General features: G+C 39.4%; 1 protein-coding gene across 5 annotated transcripts in view; it reads left to right on the top strand.

The window, feature by feature from the left end:
• Positions 1–16,070, top strand: part of LOC135144024 (solute carrier family 7 member 14) — a 69,345-nt gene extending 53,275 nt beyond the window's left edge. For 4 of the 5 annotated variants that reach the window (XM_064075957.1, XM_064075953.1, XM_064075955.1 and 1 more), the window contains 12 exons: positions 5,386–5,536; positions 7,400–7,553; positions 9,476–9,709; positions 11,009–11,217; positions 11,537–11,708; positions 11,756–11,939; positions 11,995–12,420; positions 12,473–12,579; positions 12,714–12,808; positions 12,856–13,094; positions 13,145–13,405; positions 13,465–16,070. In XM_064075957.1, coding sequence (XP_063932027.1) covers positions 5,387–5,536; positions 7,400–7,553; positions 9,476–9,709; positions 11,009–11,217; positions 11,537–11,708; positions 11,756–11,939; positions 11,995–12,420; positions 12,473–12,579; positions 12,714–12,808; positions 12,856–13,094; positions 13,145–13,405; positions 13,465–13,675 — 2,442 coding nt within the window. In that variant the 5' untranslated portion in view covers position 5,386 and the 3' untranslated portion in view covers positions 13,676–16,070. Of the gene's footprint in view, positions 1–3,171; positions 3,204–5,385; positions 5,537–7,399; positions 7,554–9,475; positions 9,710–11,008; positions 11,218–11,536; positions 11,709–11,755; positions 11,940–11,994; positions 12,421–12,472; positions 12,580–12,713; positions 12,809–12,855; positions 13,095–13,144; positions 13,406–13,464 lie in introns of those variants that run through there. The other variant, XM_064075956.1, reaches the window with a different exon arrangement.
• Positions 16,071–16,270: the final 200 nt, after the last annotated feature.

Here is a 16,270-nt window from a genome sequence, read left to right as displayed (position 1 = left end):
TAGATAAATATTTTCTGACGCTGCTGCTCCAGGATAATTTACCACTTCGACGGCGGATCCAAGAATAAACACGGCCGCGTTTGTCTAACGATGGTGGTTAGAGTATCTATCGATCGCCGCCACTGTGGGAGATTAAAACGGCCTTTGTTTGATGTTGATTTTCAAATGTGCGATTAGATTTTCTGTTAATTTGATCTCAAGTTTTCGCACGACTAAATGGAGCGCCCGAATTGCGGAGGAAGTGAAAATGCGTCTAAATGAGTGATATTTGGATGAATGGAAAGGAGTGGGACGGGGGTGCCTACGTAGACTACCGCTTTTACGCCAACGTGCAATTATCGCTTTGCTTTATTTTTACGTACTTCGTGCCTTTTTTTCTTTCGCAGAGCTGGATTTTTCGGAATTAATTAAACATTTAAGCATTTTCTTTGAATGTAGAGTTTCTGCAAAATATTAAAAATTAATATTATGAAATTTTTTAAGTTGTGAAAATTCAACTCCTGCTCATTTTAAAAGTGTTTGTAGCGAATTTCCATTCTTCTTTATTCCAAAAACCTTGTGCGTTTTATATTTACCGAAATCTCAAATTTCCAGAGCTTTAGAAGACAACGTTCTGGGAATTTTTCGTTGTCGTCAAAGTTTAGAATATTTATTTTCGAGTCGAAAGTTTGGGAATACAATAATATGGATAAATTATTTAAAAATGAGAAGGTAATGGCTATGGTGTATAGAACTTTGTAAATGACTGGAAACTTGAATAATTTAATAATGTCGTAGTAAATGAGTTCCATAAACTTTTAACATCCCTTTTATGGCAGCAAACCGGATTGGAAAATTTTGAAATCCTAGACCTTTTTCAAACACTCACAACACAAAATACGATATACGTTGTTGCCAAACTCAAAAAACTATCGAATGCATTCTAATCTTTTGTTAATAAATAATCAGGGTATATTACGCACTAATAAATTTATTGGTTTCGAAATATAGTTAAATATTCACGAAAGTTTAAAGTTTCCACATTTTATGGATCAAAACTTCACATTTCGTTCATTAATAACATCCAATTTTATAGTATAAACAAAGCTGTTAATAATAATGGAAGCCAAACTCCTAACTTTGTGGTGGGATTTATACGAGTTTGTACTTTGTTACCGCACTTTTCTTTTTAAACATTTTGTGTAAAACTCGTAATCCCACACGAACAGACTTTGCTTCTCTTTTTACATCTGTTTAACAATCCCATTAACTTTTACACGTTTTCATCTAAAACCTCCACGTGCGCCACCATATTTGCCGCTACTAAAGAGCTTCATAAGCTCCCCAGAAGCAATTTTCTCCAATCATCGCTCCGAAACGAAAAAAAAAAAACATAAAAAATGTGTCATTTCATAACGTGTAATACACTAACCGCAGATCAGCCTATATCCCGCCGCGTTTTCATTAATTTAAATTACATCCGAAATTACTAAATAAAGGCGAAAAGAGCCCAGTTTTAGCTTTCGGCGCCCGTGTAATTCATTCAGGGGCGGGGTGCGGGTGGTGTGCAAATTAAATTCTTGTTTTATTGAGGTCTGCGCGGCTAACCTCTGCGCCAATTCGAACACTTTTGCAGATTTTCGGTCGCCCACATGAGCTAACCTTCACGGTTCACCAGCTGCGTTATGGATAAAATTGAAATTGCTGGAGCAGAAATGGAATATTAAACACCAACCTCGTTCTTCATTGTGTTGGATGAATTACCGATATTGGAATATCTGAGGGGCTCAATTTTCGCTTTTTCTGGGAGCCGGCGACGCGGGAATCAAAGTGAATTCATTTAGAGCGGTATGAGGCGTCGGGATGCCCGAATCGCCTTCCTTAATTAAATTGGACTAAATAAGTCGTTATGTACGGTTCAGACGGCTGTATTTCAATCAGAGGGGCGCCGAGTCTTCGGAAAGAAAATGAGGTTGATTAACTTGGAATAAATTAAAACCCGCACAACTAATAAAATTTATTTCATAAAAGTGCAAAAAATTCAAGTCAACAAATTATTACAAAATGTTTAGGAGGCACTTACTAGAATCCGAATGTAAAGCATTTGACTTTTCATATTGAAAAAATGCAGTTACTTCACAAAATGTATGGTGTATAGCGACACTGAGGCCAAAGCTGCGATCATTACTGAAAACGATGGTATCCTGAGAGAAAAACGACTGAGTCCTTCAGGAATCTCAGGCATTTCGAATAAAGTTCAGAAATAATTGGGTTACGACGCTTGCTGTGAATTTTTCGTTGGATGAAAATAATTATAGTGTGGTAAGCGAAGGAAAATAAACCGAACACAAAAATTCAGTGATCCATCAATGATCTGATTTCATCGTAAAGAAGTTTAAATTACAATATTTTCAAAAGAAAAAAAGTCTAGGGTATCGAAATGTTTTAAAAAAAGCTACATGTTGTTACACAAGACCGGCGACAGTTGCGTAGCCAATAACCGCTCCTAAAATTGCATTAGATGTTTAAATGCTCCATTAAAAACGTAGTTATTTCGTTAAAGCCGTAATATTTTCTCCCTGAAGAAAGACTCGAGCACCATTTCTAACGTTTACGCATCCCCAGCCGCTTAAAATTTCTTCCGCTGCACGTTTTGCCGTCTCGACGCAGCGATAAAATTAAAACGAATCAACGCTAATGAATTTTGTACGCACACACTATTTAAAAATTAAACGTGACATGGCGTGGGTGACAATCCCTTTATACCGTTACCATTTTACATCGGGATATCTGCAAAATAAGCACGAAGAGTAATGAATGTCGACACGTGCTCGAATACGATAATGATGAAAAATTGTATTTACCAGCTAGTCTTTCAATAATTTAGAGCCAAAAATGAAATACGCGACCATTACAAAAGCGCTTTGGTAAATATTTGAACCACCCGATGCGCCATACTGGAATACAAAATCAATAGATACGAAAAACAACGCGGATGAAAAAATTAATAAGTGTGGTTTCGTTTGGCCGAGTTCACTGCCCTTCTTTGCTTATGACATGTCGATAAGCGCTTTTCATTGGAATAACTATGTGGGGACAGATAATCAAACAAAGATAAAATTTTAGCTACAAGATAATCAAATATCTATTTTGTTTTGTTTTGTGTCGTCGTGCTGTGAGGTTGTGTGGTGAAACGCTGTCACTTAATTTGATATTTTGCCAGGGTATTTTGAAATTGATTTCTATTATTGCATGTTTATGAGATGAACAATCCCAACTAACATTTTTAGTCCCAGATACGTAACAGCCACTACTGATGGAACTTTATAGCACATCGCTACATAGCACAGATACGGAATAGCAACTTTTCTACTAGGTATATTATACCAAAATGGGCAACAGTAACAACGTATCCATCACTTTTCTGGAAACACACTGGCTACGTTTTCATGATTTACGTGTTTACGCAACAGCTGCGTAATTAAGTAGTAATCGAGACTTCATGGTAACTTTTGACCCGAGTATACATACTTTACCCTTTTGTTTTCTCTCTCTTTTCCTGATAGTTCAAACAATATATGCCATCGCTGTTTCTTTTCTCGAATGAACAAGTCCGATTTGGAGAACGATGTGTTAAACTTCATAATGGCAAAATGGTTTCACAAGTTTTCTGATAAATGTTATGATATCTCCATATACCACACGCACTCTGAAAATATTACATATTAGGAGATTCTTTTGTAGAAATTTATACATAATCTCACACCAACAATTTTATATCTAACGCAAAAAAAAACTTCAATTTGTTTTTAAAACCTTGTTTAGGTCAGTATAGTTGTGGTATGTATAACAATTCAACATAAGAAACGATATTTTTGTCGATATATCGATATATTGCAAATAACATTATTACTAAAATAACTTTTAAAGTCTATTTTTCGATAGTAACAAAGCCATTTTTGCTTCAAATGCTACCAAAAGTCCCAAAAATTTAAAGTAAAAAAACGAGTCGTGTCAACGTCGTCACGACTATCATCTTTACTTTAACGTTAATATAACTTTGGAGTATTCTGTAGCATTTTTGTTCAATGCACACATCGAAACCATAGCACAGGCTACTTTTAAAGCACTGGGTTTTGTTTTACGTAATGGTCGTGAATTTGATGCTGCTGAAACGTTAAGACATCTCTATCGTGCTTTTGTTAGATCCCACCTTGAATATGCCTCAGTAGTCTGGTCGTCTTTGTACAATGGGTATATTTCTGCATTAGAGCGCATTCAACGTAGATTTCTTAAATCAGTAGCATTCATAGTCGATGAAGTATATCTCGTAATAGGCTCCAAGACCTGCTTCTTGACAGGCTGAATCTGTCTTGGTTGTTGTCTATAGAAGCATTGGACATTCGGTTATCTTCTTATTTAAAGTTCTTAATGGCCTACAAGATTGCCCGGAGATTATTTTTAATAGGATTAGTGCTCGTTACAAAAATACATTTTACTTTGCAGCTCCACGTGCTGACTTGCATTGGGTTCGCCACTTTTTCGAATGCTTCAGAATTTTTCCCATCTGACGAGCATGTAGACATATTCAGTAGGTACTTCAGTGCTTGAGATTAGAAGGTGCTTCCATCGTCATTCTGTAAACTAATTTTTCACAATAATTCGTGACCTGTAATTGGGCCTTTGCTCGTTGGACATTATGTCACTAATAATAATATTAATAATAATAATAAATATCTGGGACATTCTTGAATTGGAAACCGCCAATAAATGTTTTCTATGGGTCGTGGGTGGTAAAATAGCTTGCTACCACCGAAATTTAATTGTGGCCGGTTTTGAGGCTTTGCGGAGGTGACGCAAACAGCTGGCGTAGAAACTGGAACAAAGTTTCATTTATTCCACATGCGATATTTTATTAAAGGCGAGCCCGCGGGGAAAATTTCAATTTTATACATTATTACGTGAAGGGCTGCGAAGAAACGGGTTAGCTTTAGTGCTGTTGTAATTACCGACAAAAAGACGAAAACGAAACTTGCGTAACTATCGCCTTTAAGTTACATCCTGATTAACTTCCTAGAGTTGTGTTTCAATTATTCAGCAGCAGCAGAATTATCACGATCCTTATAATTATTTCCGTCGGCGCGGTTGGAACAAACGTTCCGGAATGAAGAATGTTAATTAGGGGTGAATCGGTGAATTATTTGTGACCATTGAACCTTGTCTTTTACGCGAATATTGTAATTACGACTTCGGAAATGCCTCACAGCTCTTTTTGTCCTTCCCTGTCGGATTGTGGAACAACTTTTCAAATACTGCACGTCAAAGCTGCGTTGTTGTGGGATTTCGACATCAAACGAAATCAAAACCGACATGTTCTCAGAGACGATGAGTAGATTTTTTTTACAGAATGAAGGTGGGTGCTTGGCTCGGTGATCGCGAAACGCTCCGGAGAGATGGTCTGGTTCTCTTCAGCAAGTTGATACGGACGAAGAATGTCGAGAGCCTGCAGGAACAAAGCAAATCGGCAAGAACGGACGATCGCAAACAAAAGCTCACGGTAGGTTGAATTTTGGTCAGATTTGTTCGGTTACGATAACTGATGCGACCCTAACGGCAATAATATTTCTCGAGGGAGTAGGACGGTGGAACTCATTTACACACTTTGAATATTTGCTTAGTTCCAGCCTTTGATTCCGTTTTAAACCGAGACAAATACTAGGGTAACACTGTTTCATATTCAGAGGGGCTGGAGATGATAAACGGTTCTGTTTCACTTAAACGGAGAGGGAAGATTTATGGACTTAGAGGCTGTTATTGAAGTGCGGTCAGGAAAATACGAGTTTGCGGCCACGAAGGGATGCAGTTTTTTACGCCGAAAATTTTCATACCAGCTTGCAGGGTGTCCCAGCTTTTTATTTCCGTATTAATTTTTATATCTCCAAAAAAGCTAATTGCAGCTTCGTAAATAACAAACCCAAAATTTATACCGATAAAATGGTACAAAATCGACGAATTGATTCCTGTTTGCATAACATTCGTGGTTAAAATTGCGGTTTATTTCTGAAAAGAGGCAACAGGTCCCACATGTTTAAAAACCGAAGCACTTTTTGCTCTTGACGCGTATGCCAAATTCCCGGTGTGTAACGTTAAAATAAATTTTTGCGAAGCACTTAAATCGATGGCTAATTAATATTCAACGTTTGTCAAACACGAGCGAGCTTCGTGTCCCCCAGAACGAAAACAGCATAGGATATGAAGCTGAAGCAAAATTAATTAAACTGCGAGATTTTTGCGAAAACAATTTCATCTCGTGCCATCACGGCGACGGTGTTCCTTGTCCGTTATTATTATGTAACGAGTGCGTAAAGCAGAATGATATAGTAGCAAAAGCAGATTTTATTGTAACTGTAAGTGTTGCTTCGGTGCACGAAATGACACAAGAGCTTAAAAATTTCATCAGGTTAAAAATGTATGGCGAAAAGGGAGGTCGGTAATAAAAGATCTTCGTGTCAACGGAATAAGAATTGAAAGTTGCAGTCGTAAAGTCGGATTTTTATAGTTTTTTTGGATGGAAAAAAAAGCTGGATTATCAGGTGATATCTGAGCTTGTATTAATAAAGGCACACGTCCACAGCTTTCCATAATTACCTAATACATGCAAACGACGCCGGCGGCACGCAAATTGCTTATTACGGACCGTCACTGGTGCGGACAGCTTAAAGCCATCTGGTAAATTGTGATTTTAATTAGCTTATTTCAAATTCGAGCTTTGAATTACGGCTAGATGAGATTACGAAAAGGGAGGACAATAACCCAGAAAAATTATAAAATTTTACGGCGAAACCAAGGAACGGACACACGTTGCCTCGAGCGGGCAGATCGTTATTACGTCAGAGGTTTTGTGGCTTATACTGTAAATTCTTCGGGGATTTCTATTGTAGAGATTATTTATAAGGTTTCATTTATTTTGTGATGATACAGTAGGGCCGCAGGGCGTGGAAGGGCTGGGTTTCCGAGAGACATATGTATGCACACTATCATTTTAACTCTGACAAATATTTCTTTGATAAATTTGTGAGAATCAAAGGACCAAATTAAGCACTTCTCCAAAGCTGACATTTTTCTCAACAAAATAAGTAATCTCCGAACCGATTGAACCGACAACTTCAAATATCAAGTGTATCTTAGATTATTCTGAAACGAAAAAAAAAAAAATGTCTGTTCATTCCCTCGGAAAAATTGATGCCGTCATTTCAGTTGAAACGGAGCGGAGTTGCGAAAATCAGCTCAAACGCACTTCATATCGCACCGTGTATAAAATATCAATTATAGCACCACATAAACAACTTGAAATATAATTCGTATGAGTTGTTTGTGAATAAGCCATTATTATGTCGGTTAAAACACTGAAACGTTCCAGAAATGCCTGACGACGCTGGACCTGACGTCCCTGGGAGTCGGAAGCTGCGTGGGTACGGGAATGTACCTCGTGGCAGGAATGGTGGCCAAGCACTACGCCGGCCCCGGTGTAGTCATCAGTTTCGTCATCGCCGCAGTAGCTAGCATATTTTCAGGTAATCCCCGGCATTATTTTCGTTCAGCGACACGTGTCCTCCACCGTTCGCCTCCCATGTTCTGCGCCGCGAACACGTTTAATCCATAACACGGCCCCATTTATCGGAACATGATTGCGCCGTCACCGCAAATATGCGGAACATTCCTGCGGGAATACAAGCTCCTGACAGTTTTAAAGGAATCCGGTTAAAACCTTCGCTCGTCACTTTTATCGACAGCCGAAGATTCGTTTCGGCGCAAACATTAATTTAGGTATCGGAATTTGGAAGCTTGTTTTGAATTCATCACCTATGCAAGACCCATCTGGTTAAACAATGGGGCGCTTTGGGCGTGGATGTATGTTGTACAAACACGGTAACTTTCGCGGATCTCCCGAGGGATAACTTTAGGAAACTACTTACAGAGTTACTAAAGGCGAGTTTTGGTGTTCACTCACCTCAAAGGGCCGCCACGAAAAGGGCGTCCGCTTTCAATTTGAGAGATTGGTTGTTTGGCGATACGGGGACGATTCGCTGCTGCGACGCGACGGTCGGGGATGGGATCGGCGAACAGTTACCTGCTTATTCGGGTCCTGTTAAGGCGATAACGGGAATCGAAAAGTACTTTATCGGGCAATTCGAGTGCTTATATGGACGGTTTGTTAGTGGAGACGTTTCTCGTTTCAGGGATCGGAACGAAAATACGATATGTTGTGAACGACAGGCGTCTGCATGAAAACTAAACACCACATATGGGTGTAGTTATGTATCAAGACCGTGCTCGGAAGTTAGAATTCAAAAATGAGCTTTACCGACCAAAATTGAATTTAAAATGTCGATCCTCGTGCGAAGAGCGAAATTTCGTTTTGTTATTTATCCCAGTTACTTAAAACAACAAACTCCCGACCGCCACGAAACGATTTTAATGCAAATAAAACATTCCGACGTTTCCATTACGTTTGGCGTTTTTCACATCATATCTTAAATTTTGTTTGTGGCGCCATTTTCCCCTTTAGTGCGTCAATAAACAAGAACAAATACCAAGAAACTCGTAAGATATAAAAATTAATGGCAAGATTTAATAGCACAGCGAGAATAAGACAACGATAAAGAAAGGAGCGAATCTCGTCGATAACGAAAGGGTCGTGATTTAGTTTTGAGAGAAGCGAGACTGGGGAATCAATTCAATTAATAGAGCAATTTACTGCGTCAAATGCAGCTTATTTTTCAGCCGAGATCGTCGCGTTTACTGAAAAGACAACTCGGTTTTCGGTTTTCAGTTTTCGTCCGTGGAGTTAAAACGGGCAAAAGGAAAAGCGAACCTCCCGACGACACTCAGTTCTGCAGTGCCATGAGCTATATCATTAGCACAAAGAACATAATATGAACGACATAATCGGAAACACTCGAGTTCAAAGTGGCCGGTTACAATTTTCCTTTTAAGTAATTAAGAAATTAAGGAGTTGAAGAATTAAGACCACAAATAAAATTGTGGCATTATACTCGCGCCGTTTTAAAATTCAACTAGAAAGGATTATATGATTCACCGTTTCATCGAGATATAAAGTGAATCGTCCACCGTGTTTTCTGTAACTACGGACAGTGTGGTTAATTAACCTAATATAACTACAGCACTGATGTGGTGTGCCGTCGGCTCTATCTCTTCGTGTGTTCAAACGAACTTGTGGCAAATGATATTAAAATGACCACAAACGCGACTCCATGTCAGCTTTGTCCCCCTCCCCTTCGCGCATCCACTTACCAAACGTTAATTGCGACATTAATGTAATTAGAACCACACGTGTACACACTTCCTCCACATTTGCAAAAAGGTTGTTTACCACCAACCCTCGTTTGATTACAAATTAGTCATTATTGACATAATTTTCCCTTAACATCTACGAGACCGCTTCTCCTCTCTCACTCTCCATCTCTGTTTTCAGGAGCATGTTACGCCGAGTTCGGCGTAAGGGTGCCACACACGACAGGCTCGGCATACATGTACTCGTACGTGACCGTGGGCGAATTCATCGCTTTCGTGATTGGCTGGAACATGATTCTAGAATATTTGATCGGAACGTCAGCATGTGCTTGCGCGCTTAGTGCCTGTTTTAATGCATTGGCAAATGGAGCAATTAAGGAGGCTGTTGAGACGAGCATCGTCGGCAATATATTCGGTAAGTGAAATTGTATGAAATATCGTCGAGGAATTGTGCTAATTGTGCCGGTGCACAATTCGACGCTGCGGATCGATTCGATGCTGGATGGCCATCAAGGGGACGATACGCGGTTGCAGTTGGTGGTCGAAATGTGATTTATGTCAATAATGGTGATCGAGACTCGTAATTGGTTTAATGTTTTTGTGATGAGTTTGTAAATCTGAACAAAAATGCGTTTGGTGGGAAGCTATTATATTTCGTAATTGCAAGATAATAGGGATAAGGATTCGATTTTGTATCACTCATCGTCTAAATGTTACATTCACTGTCTTGTTCGTTTGCTTTTTTGCACTTTCGTACTTACGCACCGAAATTTTTAATTTGCTCTTTGTACGTACCCACTTCTGTACTTGGAATTAACGTGTTTTCCCAACAATAACAAAACCTTTTCATTTGCTCTGGGGTGGAATATGAAGCCAGGCGTTTGTAAGCCTCATGAATCTTTTATTTGTCGGTTGAATCGGTTCGTCTTGCCGCAGTAAATATTTAACGAATTTAAAACAGACAACCTTGCAATTTATTATTAATATCGACTTCTGCGGAGAACTTTACAAAAAGCGGTACGTATTTTTTGGCCACAATATTAGTTTTAAAAGTTGATAAAACAGAAGGCAATCATTTCGTCCACCAGTCGATAGCAAAGATTTATTAATTAATTAAATTTAAAAATAAGTCCATAGTTGTTATTTTCTTATTTTTGATGAAACTGCTGTTAATGTTAATTTCTTTTTATACATAAGTCCGTTATACATAGTTGATGATTTGCAGTGTGTGTAGAAAAATACAATTCTCTGGGTGCAAGCAGAAAACCAGGCACAGTGTATAGGAGAACGAAGTATACCAATGTACATTTTTTGAGGTTCCTTTCTCGTTGAGGAATAACACGAAATATACGAACCATAAAAAATTTACGAAGACATGTATGCACGTAAAGATCGAAATCCATGTACATGGGTCACTGACCATTGGACGAACTCCACCTTCCAAATGTGTGCGGCGTATCCCTTGATCATATATTTCTAACGATCCCCTCCCATATGCGCCACTTGGTAACCAAGCAATTATTCCCAAATCCATTTTATGTATTATACACCGGAAAAAGAAAACTCCCCAAACCACCAGCTTCGATTAAAAATCATTCGCAGCAAAAAAAAATCTTCTCACGAAAAGCCCATCGTGTTAAATAAAAAAGTATTCATTACTCACCCGCCAAGAATTCCCTGCGAAAAACTAATTTGTCGTCGTGTTTACTTCCAGGCCGAGCGCCGGATTTCCTGGCGTTCGTCATAACCCTCTTGATGATGCTCCTTTTGGCAGCCGGGGTGAAAAAATCGCTCATATTCAACAACGTCCTCAATGCCATCAATTTAGCAGTTTGGGTGTTCGTCATGACCGCCGGCCTTTTCTACGTTAATACGGATAACTGGACCAAGCACGACGGGTTTTTGCCAAAAGGATGGTCGGGGGTAAGTTGGGGAAGTTTTCGGCTTGAATTACAACCGAGTCTGATCAAAGTTTCGCGGGAAAAAATGGCAAAGTTTTTATTGCGTTTAGCTTGCTACATTATTGCACTAATGAAGTCGCCTCGTAAATATTCCGCTTCTTTCGCAGCGGAGGGAGGGAAGACGGGAAGCGCTGTGTGATAGAATTTGTTGCACATACGATCAACCGAACGTTTCGATTTTCCTTCTTGTCAATACTCCCACCGCTGTGGTGGCGGCGAGGACTCGTTTTCTAATACGCCACCAGAACGTGTAGATAGACGAAACCGTATTTTGATTTGAGGTGTTTACTGGAGCTGCGACTTGTTTCTACGCTTTCATCGGCTTCGATATCATAGCAACAACGGGGGAGGAAGCCACAAATCCGAAAAAGTCGATACCTCTTGCTATTATAACGAGTTTAGGCATTATACTGACAGCTTACGTTACAAGTTCCATGATGTTAACGCTAATAGGTAGGCATTTTTTTGCTGCCGCCGAAATGCTTTTATGTGCTTCCTAGTTCCCTACGACAAGGTCGACGAGAATTCCGCCTTGGTCGAAATGTTCGGCCAAGTCGAAGCTTACAAATGTAAATACATCGTGGCAGTCGGAGCCCTGGCCGGTCTCACAGTGAGTATGTTCGGCTCCATGTTCCCCATGCCCCGAATTATTTACGCAATGGCTCAAGACGGATTAATTTTCAAGTAGGTATCTCCCGTGCCGATCCCACCGACTCAGCCGTTTGTACGCACTTTTCAGAGTATTTTCTCAAGTCTGGCCGAGCACGGGAACCCCGGCTTTAGCGACGTTCATTAGTGGTTTGGCAGCCGGTGTTGCTGCTCTTTTTATAAGGTTAGAAATCCTCGTAGAAATGATGTCGATAGGTACCCTTTTAGCTTATACGTTAGTCTCGACGTGTGTCCTAATACTGAGGTATCAACCCCACTCTACGAATTTAGTAGAGTTGTTGCCTCAGAGTTTGAGAACTCCGTTGAGGGGATCTCCAACTAAAGAGGGGCTCAGTCAGAATCCTAGCGGACAAGGGTTGTACGGCAACCAACTCCATCCGGACGCCCTGAAGCAAGCGATTGACGCGAACCTTGGACCGCCGATTCCCTCGCCGGCACCCTCGCCCATACCCAACCAAACCACGCAGAGAGTGATGGTGAGGAGGGTCACAAGAAGGTTACTTGTTCCATTTTTTCTTAGCTTGTGCACTAATAGTAATCTCTTGCAGTTCACCTGACAGCGATGACACTTTCGGTGCCGACGAGCAAGAGGAGGACTTCTCCATGAGGGACGACCAATTCCTGGTCTCCGACAGAACGGAAAACAAGTTCTATGGTGAGAATAATCTTTATATTTCAACTCCTACAGAATCCCCTAGTATCAACATCAAAAACCACGTAGTACCTCACTGTCCTACCTCCTCAAATAAATCGATCACAACGGTTCGAATATACACATATGGCTTTCAGGGACCCTGCATGGTGCGGGCAGCGCCACCAGCACCGGAGGCGTCGTCGGCTCCACCGTGGGCCCCAGTTTAGGCTACATCGGCCGCAGACTCCAGGTACTCTCCAGCACTTTTTCAATCTCCAATAAAAATACCTTTTGAAGGCGGCCACCTACCTATGCCCCGCGATTTTCCCATGGGTCGACACCGGTCCCGCCACCGAAGAATCCGGCATGTTCGTAATGAAAATGGTCGGTTGTTTATACTTGTTGATAATAGTTTTTGACCTCATAATAGTGTGTGGCATGCACAATATGACCGGAACGTTAACGTTCTTCTGTTTCCTGTTTTTATTCGCGATTGTGGGCGTCCTGCTGGCCATATCAAGGAAGCCGCAGAACAGGTCGGTTGATGAAACGCTAGAACGCGCTTGTTTAATGTTTTGGATTCTAGAAACACTTTGATGTTCATGACGCCGGGTTTGCCTTTCGTTCCAGCAGTGGCCATCACTGTCAACATTTATTTGATCTTTAAGTTGTCGATTTTGACCTTGGTGAGGTTCACCATATGGATGACGCTGGGTTTCATCATGTACTTTTATTACGGGATTACGAACAGCACGCTGGAAGAAGGTGACGGGGATCAAAATATCGAGTTGACCGTGACTGATCATGAAAAGCCCAAGTTTAATAACACGGAGCCGAGCATTTTCAGGTAAGGCGGCGACGAAAATGATTGAAAATTTGCTCGATCGGTTTCGATTTTTATTTTAGCCAAGAGCAACCCACGTACGATTGGGACCCCAAAGTGGCCTGGGAACCGCCGTCTTGGGCCCAGCAGCCCACGCAGCAATACCAAGTCGAGCAGCAGTACAATGTAGAAACAAATAATACACGATCGGTAATTAACAGGTCGAATCCAACATCGACGAGTTCTAGTCTTTTCGTGAGCGATCCCAATGCTTTCCCCACATGGGACGACTAGTGAGATTTTAAGAAGCGCGAATTTGTTATCCTGTTATTGAAAAAATGGTTGTTATAACGTATAGTTAAAATGGACTATCGGACTGAAGTTTTCAATTATTGGTAGTATAGTTATGGTTTTTCAACAACAGCTTATCGTATATTCTAAAACCGAGTGGTGTGGGCAGATTTCATTTATTTGATGCACAAATTCAAAGCACACGTTGGTTTTTGAGTACTGTCCAAATTTTCCTACAGTTTTGAATTAAATTTCGACTTTTGAGGTTGAGCGTCTGTCTGTCTGAACCGGTGTAAATTTATCTTCCGTTTTGTCGCGGGACGATGCAACATATCAAGAAATATCACGGTACTGAAACTGGAAAACAACCCTTTTATTAAAATGAAGCGTTTGAACTGAACGGAAGACATATCACCGGAATTTCACTCTACTTTTTGACAGTTGTTGAACAGAGTGAGACTTAAGAAATACGGTACTGAAACTGAAAAACAAACCTTTTATTAAAATAAAGCGTTTGAACTGAACGGAAGACATATCGCCGGAATTTCACTCTCCTTTTTGACAGTTATTGAACAGAGTGAGACTTAAGAAATACGGTACTGAAACTGGAAAACAAACCTTTTATTAAAATAAAGCGTTTGAACTGAACGGAAGACATATCGCCGGAATTTCACTCTACTTTTAACACTTATTGAACAGAGTGAGACTTAAGAAATACTACTGGCGTTTCTTTGCAAATACTCATTGTAAATAACGGTGATACAATTTAGATATATATTGTTTTTCTCATTATTCTTGTTGCGATTTGTTACGAAGTTGCCTAAAGATACAGGGTGGACGACACGATCTTAAAACTAAACTGTTAGGTTGTGATGTAGGTAATTAAGATCTATCTGCCTTTAATTTGTCTCAGCGTTTCGATTTAAACACCCTGTATACGTATGAGATGAAAATTTTTGAACGGGTTTTGTAGCGACATCAATTTTCTCGGTAGTACGTGACGACGAATCTTTGTCAAAATGTAACGATGTGTCCATGATTATCATGACTTCCAATTTCTGAAAAAACCCGGTTACGTTATTTTTCTGTTGGTCGGTCTTCCTTGGGTAAAAAAAATCGCCGCCCCTCCCTTGTCCCCTTCACAAGAGCGGAAGTCACTTTCACCATGGAGACAAATTTTAAATTGGTGATATAAACGGCACAATTTACTCTAGTATCAAAAGTAATAAAAATGCTCCCAGTACTTTCGGAACCCACTCGTTTTGCAGTTACAATGTGTTTGATAAACCGCCACCATCAGTATTACTGAACTGCTGAAATTGTTTCGTGGCTCATGCCGCTTCTTTACTTTTCACAAGATTTAAATAGATGTGCGATCCATACATTAAGTGCTGTATTATATTAACTTGATTAAAGTGGGCTAACCTGTTGTAAATAGTTTTACGTTAAAATGAAGCAAAACTAAATGTTGCAAAATGTTCTAAACATACCAAAGATGTATAAAGCACGTATTTAAATGTTGATAGCTTGTTATTGATATTCTCATTTCGGTTATGTTCGACACGCCTTTGTAAATACACAGGACTGATTAAAATCTGTATTAAAATATTTCACATACGTCAGTGCCTGGATTTAAGGATTGCGTAAGATTTCTTTACGATTACATTCCAACGCATTTATCATAAAATGATTCTTTTTTTTTCGAAGCCTACGTTTCCGATTTTCGACAATAACGATACGTTTCTTCCTTTTTTTTTTTCCCATGTTACTTACCACCACATATTTGTTCCATGCGTAGTCAACATGACAATAAGTTCCTGCGTCTCTTCCCTCCACAAACATATCGACAGTTTTGTGATAAATGCGTGGCCAAACTTTGTTACCTTAACGGTGAAAATGATATACATTACTGATTATAATTGTTTTGTTGTAAGCAATGTGAAAACGTGTATAAACAACGAAATGTTTTTTTCTTCAAAGAAAATGAAAACGTTTATACATGTTCGACTGCTTGAAATTTACCGTATGTTGATTTCGACGTTTTCGTTTCGTAATTGTAAAGGGTTACATTTGTAAAATAAGTAATCATAGTGATATCTTGATGTTATTTCTTCCGATATATACATATTATATAAGTATGTTTTAGACATTTAAAATGTTATTTGATGATATTCATTGGAAATAAATAATTTCAGCATTGATTGACCGTCTGTGTTAATTTTACGGCCTTTCCTGACCAAAAAAATCCGTCACTCTTATATATCCTATTTATTAATTTAAATAGCATCAGTCATACATACCCACAGAACTACTTTATAAATTGAATATGAAATTATGTTATTACATTCGACATTTACCTATGCAAATCTATTTTTTCTTTATATAAAACATACTAAAAGTTAGAACTAATTCTAGTAAATGAAATCTTTACAAAATTTAGAATGAAACTCCTAAGTTTGACTCACTTGCAAGAAACAGAACGAAACGACGGAAAAAAGATAGCTGTCAAATTTGTTAACTAACGAAGGGAACAAAGTGTGTGACGACCTAATTGAGAAAGAAACTTCCAACACTGCTGCGTACTGCGTACAATAATAT

This window comes from Zophobas morio, unplaced genomic scaffold (assembly GCF_036711695.1).
Source record: "Zophobas morio isolate AGI-343-1 ecotype UQ-CSIRO unplaced genomic scaffold, CSIRO_AGI_Zmor_V1 ptg000081l, whole genome shotgun sequence".
Taxonomy (NCBI): Eukaryota; Metazoa; Arthropoda; class Insecta; order Coleoptera; family Tenebrionidae; genus Zophobas; species Zophobas morio.
The sequence above is the reverse complement of the archived record's forward strand: the minus strand, read 5'-3'. Positions and strand labels throughout refer to the sequence as shown.